This window comes from Nicotiana sylvestris, chromosome 6 (genome assembly GCF_000393655.2).
Source record: "Nicotiana sylvestris chromosome 6, ASM39365v2, whole genome shotgun sequence".
Taxonomy (NCBI): Eukaryota; Viridiplantae; Streptophyta; class Magnoliopsida; order Solanales; family Solanaceae; genus Nicotiana; species Nicotiana sylvestris.
Genome location: NC_091062.1, coordinates 149199096 through 149210228, shown reverse-complemented (window position 1 = coordinate 149210228; position 11133 = coordinate 149199096). Strand labels below are relative to the sequence as shown.

The window sequence follows — 11133 nt, the reverse complement described above, 5'->3', positions numbered from 1 at the left end:
AGCTACATGATAAAACTATGACTCTTAGAAAAATTTCATTAGGTGGCAACCAAAATACTAATTAAGGTGACAAATGGATAATCTTCCAAGTCCAAATTCTAGACACATGGAAAACTTAAATAATTTTCATTGTTTCTTGCTGCCACTTCAGTTTTGAAAGCATTTGCAAAACTAATGTAACTAGTACTATCTGCACAAATACCAAAAGCAGAAACCTATTTCCTTCCAAAACCAAACACGATTCCTCCAAAAAAATCAATGAATTCAACGTTATTCTTTCAAACTTAAGAAGAACCAGAAACGTTTTCAAATGAATTCAATGTTATTCGTTCCAAAATTTTTAGGAACTAAATAAAATTTCGTCCGTGAATTTCTAAAGAAGCAGGGGCGAATTTTGCTCAATCAACGAAGGTTTTCCAATGGAGTATTATACTGAGTTTTCCCTACTCCAGGTATGTTAAGGCTATCCCTTCTTTCTTTTGGCATGATCCATACGATATAAACGAAACGTGCAAATGCACAAATTTCATAAGTGACTCTACTCATAGAAGTAATAGAAATATCCATGTTCTTTAATTTCCATGTGTCATAATATTTTATCATCTGTTCATGGGTCTTAGAAAAATACGAAAGTTGAAAAGGGTTTACTTTATGATATTACTCAGAGGCAAAATGGTCTTATGACATTCCGAATAATTTTATTGACGTACTTTTTATGACTGCATTCATGTGCACTGACCCATGACCAGATGGTGTTATATACGCGTATATATGTAAATATATGTATATGGGATATGGGAAAAGGTTATGGCGTTATATACGCACCACCACCTGGTCAGCTGGTATATGATGATGTTGTTGCCCACAGTGGCTGAAATATGATTCAAACGGCGTTATATACGCATATATGGGTATGTATTCAAATGGCGTTATATACGCATATAAATGTATGTATTCAAACGGCGTTATATACGCGTATTATGTAGGTATATATATATGTATATGGGATATGGGAAAGGTTATGGCGTTATATACGCACCACCACCTAATCAGCTGGTATACGATGATGATTTTGCCCACAGTGGCCGATATGATATGATGGATGCCCTCAGAGGCTGATGATGTTATGAAACATATACCTATGCACGACATGACATTCATACGCATATGCATGACGCTGAAAGTAATTTATGATTTACAAAGTTATTCAGACGTACGGGTTGAGTCATGTACTCCATATGTCTTCCATGTCTCCTATGTATTTATTTATGTGCCTTACATACTCGGTACATTATTCGTACTGACGTCCCTTTTGCCTGGGGACACTGCGTTTCATGCCCGTAGGTCCTGATAGATAGGTCGAGAGCCTTCCAAGTAGGCTATCAGCTCAGCGGAAGATGTTGGTGCGCTCTGTTTGCTTTGAAGCTGCGTATTTGGTTAGTATGATTTAGACGTCTATTGTTAGGTATGACGGGACTCTGTTCCGACCTTTGTGACACTTATGTACTCTTAGAGGCTTGTAGATATATGTCGTGTACGTGGAAGATTGTACGGCCCTGTCGGCTTATGTTTTAGTTTATAAATGATTATGTTAGCCTATTAGGCCCATATGTCACATGTATATAATGATTTAATAATAAAGGTACATTACGTTGGTACTCAGTCAAGTAAGGTACTGGGTGCCCGTCGCGGCCCATCGATTTGGGTCGTGACATGAAGCTTACAAACAAAAACTTCAGCTCTAGAGCTGAAGTTCGCCAGTTACAAACAAAAACTTTAGCTCTAGAGCTGAAGTTCGACAGTTACAAAAAAAAATCAGCTCTAGAGCTGAACTTCAGGCCCGGCTACTAGAATGCTGAAGTTTTGCGTGATTGCATTTGCTACTTCAGCCCCGTATGTTGAAGTTATGCGAAAAAGCGGGTACGCTTGCAAATTTTTTTGCAAAGCAGACACAAGTTAAAACGTGACAAAAAAGCGGGTATAAATGCAAATGCCCCGATAACTGAAAAACTCGAACCAACTCGATCCATGTACCCTACATTATAGCACGGACTATTATTTTTAGAAGCGATATACTATATATTTCTCCCAATATTTTTGTAAACTGAAACACGAAATCTGGACGGAGGTATTTATTCATGTAGTAGTCGTAAGAGTTTCCAGTTTGTAATAATGGGGACTTTAGGAGGATACGATGGTAAATCTAACGAATGAGGGTTTCTATCAGCCGCTCTTCACCATCTTTTATAAATTTATTACTTATCATATTCTATATAAAAGGGCATCAGCAATTACAGATCTACACACACACAGTGGAAAGGGATGAGGATTTTGGGAAGCTTTTGGTGTGAGCGGGGTGGCAAGATGTCATATGTTTATGTTTGGCAAGATGTCATATGTTTATGTTTCATAAAAATTGAGACATCTTGCCTACTCCGCCCATTCACATGGCTTCCAACCATTTCTTCCTTTCCTACAGTTTCTCGCTGAATATTAACACACTACAATTTTTCAAAATTCATATTTTAAGAGCTGTGATGAGATCTGGAGATAGTCATGCACCACTCTTACAAAATTTATTTTTTGAGTGATGATATATTTCTCATACCCATTTTGTTTCTGAGCTCTTATGCATTCTTTTCGATTTACCAAAAAATGAATTTTTCTTCATAGGGGGTGAGCCGCATGAGAAAGATCAAACCATGACGCGGACCGTACCATAAACTAAAGCTTCTGGGGGTGAACTTTGGTTTCTGATGGCTCCTTTTCCCGTTCATATCATTTTTCTCAAATTTACTTAGTTTTTTTTCATTTAAATTTGGGTTTGAACATCTTATTTCAAATTCCTGAGTAGCTTGAAGGAGAAAAAGTTAAGGGAAATTATGTAGGAAGTGGAAAGGGAGGAGGGATTTGGGGAGCTTCTGGTGTCATATTTATATTTTCCGAAAGGAAATATAAGAGTTGAAATCTTTCCGATTCCACCCATGCCAATGGCTTCCAATCACTACTCCTTTTCCTAATACTCCTCCAGTTGCTATATCAGTTGCATATGGGGTTTCTTTGTATGAAATGAATTTTTCTTTTTGATGACTGGTAATTAGTAGTAATATTGTGAGTTTTTTGTACAAGTTTTATGTCATTTTCCAATCGTTATGGACAATTGAAACTGCCGTCGATATTATGAGTTCTGAAGTGCCAAATAAATGAATTGGATTGCTGCAAAACAAGAAACAAATATGAGTTTGTAGTGTGGTAAGAGAGGTTGAATTGAACAATGATTTTTCTTTCCCATCTAGTTGTATGAAAAAGGAAAAAGAATTGATTTACAAAATTGCAAGTCTATTTTACTACTAGAAATTACTCCTTTTCCTGGAGGATAAGGTATAATAAGGGCCATACAAATATGAGAGGTATGTGTCAGATGGACGTGGTTCATATCACAGAAATTAACCGTTAGAAATGAGTAGGGGTGACAAAATGATTCCGAGAAATCAGTTAATTACCTATATTATCTACTAAAAAATGGGTTGGATAATGAACTTTTTAAAAACGGTAACCCATATTATCCGCCGGTTAACTTGTTTTTTATCTGTATTAAATATGGGTCGGGTAGGATAATTGATCCGATTTTTTATTACTTGTTTTCGACCCGAACCAATATCCGACCCGCCCTGTCCGTTTGCCATTCCTAGAAATGACACTCAAAAGCTTTTTTGTCTTGCCAAATTAAACGTTTCAAAATCCAGATTATCTCATGACATATAACTCGTCATCTAACAGAAGACTAGACCATCAATACGTGATTCTCACATCTAGCTAAAGAAACACGTAAATGGGAACAGATAACATTGGCATGACACGAAGACATTGGACCATTATCAAAATAAATGGGAACACCAAATCTGAACCGTAACCCAATATATTGTTTATCTGGCTTTGATCTCCCCCCTACAAAATAATTAAAACAAAAGATCAGCCACTGTTCACAATATTTGACAGAATTTTGTAACACATTCTAGCTGTTACAAAACTATAGAGCTGGCGAAGATCCTCAAGAAGAGGAGGGTCAATATAGCGTGTGTCCAGGAGACAAGGTGGGCAGGGTCGAGTGTGAAGGAGGCGGATGGGTATAAACTTTGGAACTCTGGAACCCAGAAGGGTAAGAATGGAGTGGGTATATTGGTGGATAGGGAACTTAGAGAGTATGTTGTTGAGGTTAGACGAGTGAATGATAGATTGATGAGTATTAAGTTGGTGGTTGGTCAGTGCACCGTAAACGTCGTTAGTGCCTATGCGCCTCATATGGGCCTCGATGAGGAGGTTAAACAACGCTTTTGGGAGGGGTTGGATGAGATTATACATCAGGTACTGTCACACCTCCTTTTTCCGCACCCGAGGGGGCAGGGGGAGTTTTTTCCAATTAAAGGACAATCGAAACGGGATTGGTTTATTTATTTCAGAGTCGCCACTTGGGAGATTTAGGGTGTCCCAAGTCACCAATTTTAATCCCGAATCGAGGAAAAGAATGACTCTATATTATGGTCTGCGTACCAGAAATCCGGATAAGGAATTCTGTTAACCCGGGAGAAGGTGTTAGGCATTCCCGAGTTCCGTGGTTCTAGCACGGTCGCTCAACTGTTATATTCGGCTTGATTATCTGATTTTATACAAGTGTGAACTTATGTGCAAAATTTAACTTTTAACCGCTTTTATCATTTACTGTTTTTATCAAGAATTGCAACGTTGTGAAAATGTATCTCGAACCGCGTTACAATCAATGTACCCGTGGTCGTCGACACACTTTGACTCCGTTGAGATTTGGATTTGGGTCACATCAATGTGCACCCGAGTTTAAGGAAATTAAATTATTGGAGGCGTGCCTAAAGCGACTAGCGTATTTATTTTGGGTAGGACCGTGGAATTTTACTAAACGGTCCATCCTGAAGTCTAAACAATTTTTAAAGCAGATATTTACTGAGGGCCCCGCAATTTGTATTTTATTTGGTGAGGCTCATCTCATTCTTATTTTAAAATGAATTTACAACGTCATGGACACGCATCTCGAACCACGTCACAATCAATGTACCCGTGATTAGAAACACATTTCGACTCCGTTGAGAATTGGATTTGGGTCACATAAATGTGCACCCGAGTTTAAGAAGGTAAGATTTATTAAGGCGCGTCCTAAAGAGTCTAACGTATTGTTAATTTAGGAGGGTTGTGAGATTTGCTAAACGACCCGTCCTAGAAACTAAATGCTTCGATAATATACGTTTAACGAGGGCCCCGCATCTTGTGCGTTTTTGTTTGTCGAAGCTCATCTCGTCTTTATTTTAAAAGGAGATCCTATAGCAACTACGTTTCTTGTCGCATTTGTCTCTACTAGTTGAGAATAAAAATGACCCTATTCAATTACATGCTTGCAGGTTATTATAACGGAATTCTGAGTGCCTTTGCAGAATAAGAAAACATGGCCATGCCCATGGGCAGCTAATCGAGCATCGTGGGCCCGAACCCAGCCCACACAGTATCGGCTGGACCTGGGCCAATGCCTTTCTGATGAAAGCCTGCTGGGTTCGTTTGATTCGGGCTCGACCTTCGTGAGGTTGAGAAGTGCAGACTTGCGCCGTTTATTTTAAGGCAATGGTTTGCCAATTGTAAGGAGACAGTTTATCAAAAGGACATGAAATTAACTAACATGGATAGTTCTATGTATTTAAGGACATGCTAACCATATAAAACCTAAGATACAACCTACTGCATTGGAGACCCTTTTATCTATCAACTTACATATACAAACTAGCATTCAATCACCACATATTGACATCTACTGGGCACACAGGCTACCTTCAGTATCTAAACAAGAATGCAAACTATTACACATTACATGAATATTTAATGTAACAATCTATGTATAAAAGACATTCTTCAGGACTTTCATCTGTATTCATGCTCAAATTTCCCAATTACATTTTTTGACAGTGCATTGGTTGTGTACCTGGTATAGAGGACAAAGAAGAAAGGAATGATCAGCTGGGCAGTATGCAGTAAACACAGCAACAGCAGATACACAGCAACAACACAGCAACAAATCAACAATCCAAGTGTTTTCCACAGCCCACGACAACCAACAATATTTCCCAGAATAAGGAAAACCAGCAAATAGTCGAGCACCAAATGAGCAATCCCAGGAAAGAGTGATGAAACAAACAGCAGTAACAGAGTATTCAATGCAGCAACACCAACAGTTCAACAACCACAAACAGATCAATCAATGCGAACGACAGAACTTGGCCAAGGCAGCTGGACCAATATGAACTCTTATACAACTTTCAGACAGTGTTTGGTTACAATGTTTACTGGGAAACTACCTTATGTTTTTCAGTTTTCTTTAAACTCAGTAGACCTCTCTTCAGACTAAAAGTTCCAGCCTTTTCTCTCTTTTTTTTTCTGAAGACTAAAAGTCCAGCCTTTTCTCTCTTTTTTTTTCTGAAGACTAAAAGTCCAGCCCTTTTTCAGTTCTCAAATGGCCTATTTATAAGCCAAAGTGACCAAGTGCAGCTAAGCTGCCCCCATGCTGCAACTTGCAGCCTGCCCTTACCCTGTTAAACCCATGCTTGAGCATCTCTTGATGCCAGCCCCCTTTGTTCCCCACGCCTGGTTTATTCTTTAATCCAGGATTATGGGCTTATTTTAGTATTCCTTTTAAACCCATACTCTTGTGTCTTGTCCCCCCATTGGCATTAGTTTAATCCTAATTTAGTACCCCATTTGTCAGCTCACTTAAACTAATTACTTTTGTTCTTTTTAACACCCCAGAATACCCCTGTCAACCTTGATTATTACTGCCCCTGCCTACTGCAACATCAGGGCATTTTTTGAACTGATGAAAGTTCGAACTCAAGACTGCCTGGGCTGAACCTTTTCAGTCAGTTTTATATAGTGCAAACAAACCATTTCAAACAATGCTGGGGCATACAGTCAGTGACAAAGCTCAATTAATCATGCGACCTTATTAGCTCATTCGATTTATTAGTTATAGAAAGCTAATCGACGATTTTTATCGAGTCGACTATACTAATTATAACAGGTAATAATCAATCGCTCACATAAACAATATGTTTAGGGACCTAAAGGGCATCAGACAATTCTGTGTTCAAAAACTGGGAACCTATATAAGTTTATTCACTTGACGACCAATCTAATCGAACATGTTCATCACAGAGTACATTCAGAATACACCCATAGAAAATCAACCGACCAAAGAAAAAGGTCTTTAAAGAGATGAAAGAAATCTGGATGAAAAATAACAAAAATAACAAACAAACCCAAAGAAATATGATGACAACTTAATTAGAACCAAACAAAGAGAGGAAAACGTACCGAAAATGTTTAAATCACACAGACCCAAATCTGATTCATCTTCGAACTTTTGAGGCCGAACAAACTTTAATCAGGGTGTTCTCACATGAGAGCACCTTGATTAAGGTCTATTAGACCTCAAACCCATGTCAAAACTGGCCGGGTTCCCCAGGTGCATGTGTTTCAAAAGTCTGGATTTCCAGATCTGGATTTTTGGGAGTTGTGGGTAGATTCGGACCAAACCAAGTTTGGTTTGGTCACGAGGAAGGTCAGGGGAGTGTCTGGTACAAAGGTGGTGAGGTTTGGTGTAGATCGAGTTTTGTCTCGAATCTTCAAATCCAGATTCGAGACGATAGGAGATGATTCGAGGTTCGTGGTTAGTGGATTCGTGTTCAGGGGAGTGAGGGGGTCTTAGGGTGTTCAGGGGGTGGTCACCGGCGTTCGTGCCGCCGGCTTTAATGGCGAAGGAGACTAGGGCGGCTGCTAGGGTTTGGGGGTTTCAGGGTTCAGGGAAGGAGACGAGTGAGGGGTGGGGTTCGGATAGGGGGCGTGGGGTGTAAGGGAAGGTTTATATATGGTGAGGTTGATCGGATCTGAGCCGTTAGATCAGATGATCTCAACGGCTTAGATCTGATGTTGAGAAATGGGACGGGGTCGTTTGATAGTTAAACGGGGTCGTTTGGTTTAAGTGAGGGGTTGGGTCGGATTGGTTATTGGGTCGGGTTTGAACATGGGTTGCTGAAAGAGGTCCTGAGCCGTTGGATCGGCTAGGACGGACGGCTCAGATTGATTTGCCTGAAACGACGTCGTTTCAGGAGGTTCCTGGGCAGGCCTGGTCTGGACCGGGTCAGATCGTTGGTTTGGGCCTGTTTTTGTTTTATTTTTGGGCCCAAATTGATTTCAACTTTCTTTTGTTTTCCAATTTAAAGAAAAATAAAAAAAATAAAAATAACTAATAAAACAAATGAAATTAAAACAAATAACAATATGGCGTTTCAACATAATTATCATACCAAGTAAGTTAAATCACAACCTAAAACGGACGATGCACATATATTTATATTTTTTTGAATTTTCTTTTAACGCCACATATATTTTTTGTATTTTTGTTTGATAATGACTAGATGCAAAATGGACAGACTCATAAACGACTAACAACACATGTCACGGAAAGATCGAAAAATTGTACAGCGAAGCCTTTTGCCACTATTTTTATTTTCTTTTGGAGCGATTGTCCGTGAAGCAAAAATCACGTGCTTACAGCTGCCCCTCTTTGCACGAAGACACGAAGGGTTTTCGTGCAAAGATAAAGCGAGCGATTTTTGCCCGTCCGAATACTCCATGTGAAGCATTTTTTTTTTTTTGAAAAAGATTTGACCGAACCTTTGCTTCAGAGGTTTCCTACATATCCTGGGCTGAAACAGGAATCAGGTCAATGTAGTTCGGGAAATTTTGGTAGCTGGGACTACCGTGCGACTGTAGTGTTTGCTGTTGTTGTGCGCTGTTGTATGCTGCTGTAGGATGCTACTGCTCAACCGATCTCCCTATTACATTGCTCTAAAAGGAAAACAAGAAGCTAAGTTAAACTGAGGATCCTGAAATCTCATCCATCTTCAACTTGTTCTTGCTGCCTTGCTTTCTTGTCGGCTAACGCTTTCCTCTGACGCCTTTATTTTGTGAACTTGGAGATGATGCTGATCCTTCACCTTTTCTGAATGTCAGTTCTCATCACTTTGCTTGATTTGCTGGGGATACGGCTTTCTCCTTTAAATCTTCCAATGGTTTCTTCAGTGGTATGGCTTTTCATCAGAATTGTTATACTGGGCATGCTACAACGTTCCCAAACTACTCTTTTGAGACGCGTTCTTTTTTCCTTTTGAATTGCGCGCTTGCCTCTGCAGTTGTCTGCTTCTTGGTGCTGGGGATTTCATTGTTTCCCGTTTGGGGATCTCTGTTGTAAACTTCTGTCTTCAGGTGGGGTGACTGATTCCAAAATCTAGAGCTGAATGTATTCCCGCATTATACTGGTGGGCGACCTAGAACTTAAATGTATTCCCGCATTATACTGGTGGGTGACCTAGAACTTAAAATGTATTCCCGCATTATACTGGTGGGCGACCTAGAACTTAAATGTATTCCCGCATTATACTGGTGGGCGACCTAGAACTTAAAAGTATTCCCGCATTATACTGGTGGGCGACCTAGAACTTAAATGTATTCCCGCATTATACTGGTGGGTGACCTAGAACTTAAAATGTATTCCCGCATTATACTGGTGGGCGACCTAGAACTTAAATGTATTCCCGCATTATACTGGTGGGCGACCTAGAACTTAAATGTATTCCCGCATTATACTGGTGGGCGACCTAGAACTTAAAAGTATTCCCGCATTATACTGGTGGGCGACCTAGAACTTAAAAGTATTCCCGCATTATACTGGTGGGCGACCTAGAACTTAAATGTATTCCCGCATTATACTGGTGGGTGACCTAGAACTTAAAATGTATTCCCGCATTATACTGGTGGGCGACCTAGAACTTAAATGTATTCCCGCATTATACTGGTGGGCGACCTAGAACTTAAAAGTATTCCCGCATTATACTGGTGGGCGACCTAGAACTTAAAAGTATTCCCGCATTATACTGGTGGGCGACCTAGAACTTAAATGTATTCCCGCATTATACTGGTGGGTGACCTAGAACTTAAAATGTATTCCCGCATTATACTGGTGGGCGACCTAGAACTTAAATGTATTCCCGCATTATACTGGTGGGCGACCTAGAACTTAAAAGTATTCCCGCATTATACTGGTGGGCGACCTAGAACTTAAATGTATTCCCGCATTATACTGGTGGGTGACCTAGAACTTAAAATGTATTCCCGCATTATACTGGTGGGCGACCTAGAACTTAAATGTATTCCCGCATTATACTGGTGGGCGACCTAGAACTTAAAAGTATTCCCGCATTATACTGGTGGGCGACCTAGAACTTAAATGTATTCCCGCATTATACTGGTGGGCGACCTAGAACTTAAAATGTATTCCCGCATTATACTGGTGGGCGACCTAGAACTTAAATGTATTCCCGCATTATACTGGTGGGCGACCTAGAACTTAAAAGTATTCCCGCATTATACTGGTGGGCGACCTAGAACTTAAAAGTATTCCCGCATTATACTGGTGGGCGACCTAGAACTTAAATGTATTCCCGCATTATACTGGTGGGCGACCTAGAACTTAAAAGTATTCCCGCATTATACTGGTGGGCGACCTAGAACTTAAATGTATTCCCGCATTATACTGGTGGGTGACCTAGAACTTAAATGTATTCCCGCATTATACTGGTGGGCGACCTAGAACTTAAAAGTATTCCCGCATTATACTGGTGGGCGACCTAGAACTTAAATGTATTCCCGCATTATACTGGTGGGCGACCTAGAACTTAAAAGTATTCCCGCATTATACTGGTGGGCGACCTAGAACTTAAATGTATTCCCGCATTATACTGGTGGGCGACCTAGAACTTAAAATGTATTCCCGCATTATACTGGTGGGCGACCTAGAACTTAAATGTATTCCCGCATTATACTGGTGGGCGACCTAGAACTTAAAAGTATTCCCGCATTATACTGGTGGGCGACCTAGAACTTAAATGTATTCCCGCATTATACTGGTGGGCGACCTAGAACTTAAATGTATTGAAATTGTTTCCCCGTTCTTCCGAGAAAATTTTCGACAATCGGCAGAAAATTTTCTGCCCCGGTTTTTGG

General features: G+C 40.1%; 1 protein-coding gene and 1 non-coding gene across 2 annotated transcripts in view; both read left to right on the top strand.

Annotated features, from left to right (window-relative positions):
- Positions 1-2529: 2529 nt before the first annotated feature.
- Positions 2530-2627, top strand: LOC138872262 (small nucleolar RNA Z221/R21b). The gene has a single exon (XR_011400729.1). It is a non-coding gene; the product is annotated as a small nucleolar RNA Z221/R21b (small nucleolar RNA).
- A 1205-nt stretch (positions 2628-3832) lies between these two features.
- Positions 3833-11133, top strand: part of LOC104220873 (uncharacterized) — a 29717-nt gene continuing 22416 nt past the window's right edge. The window contains exons 1-2 of the mRNA XM_070149334.1: positions 3833-3909; positions 4020-4365. Coding sequence (XP_070005435.1) covers positions 3833-3909; positions 4020-4365 — 423 coding nt within the window. The remainder of the gene's footprint in view (positions 3910-4019; positions 4366-11133) is intronic.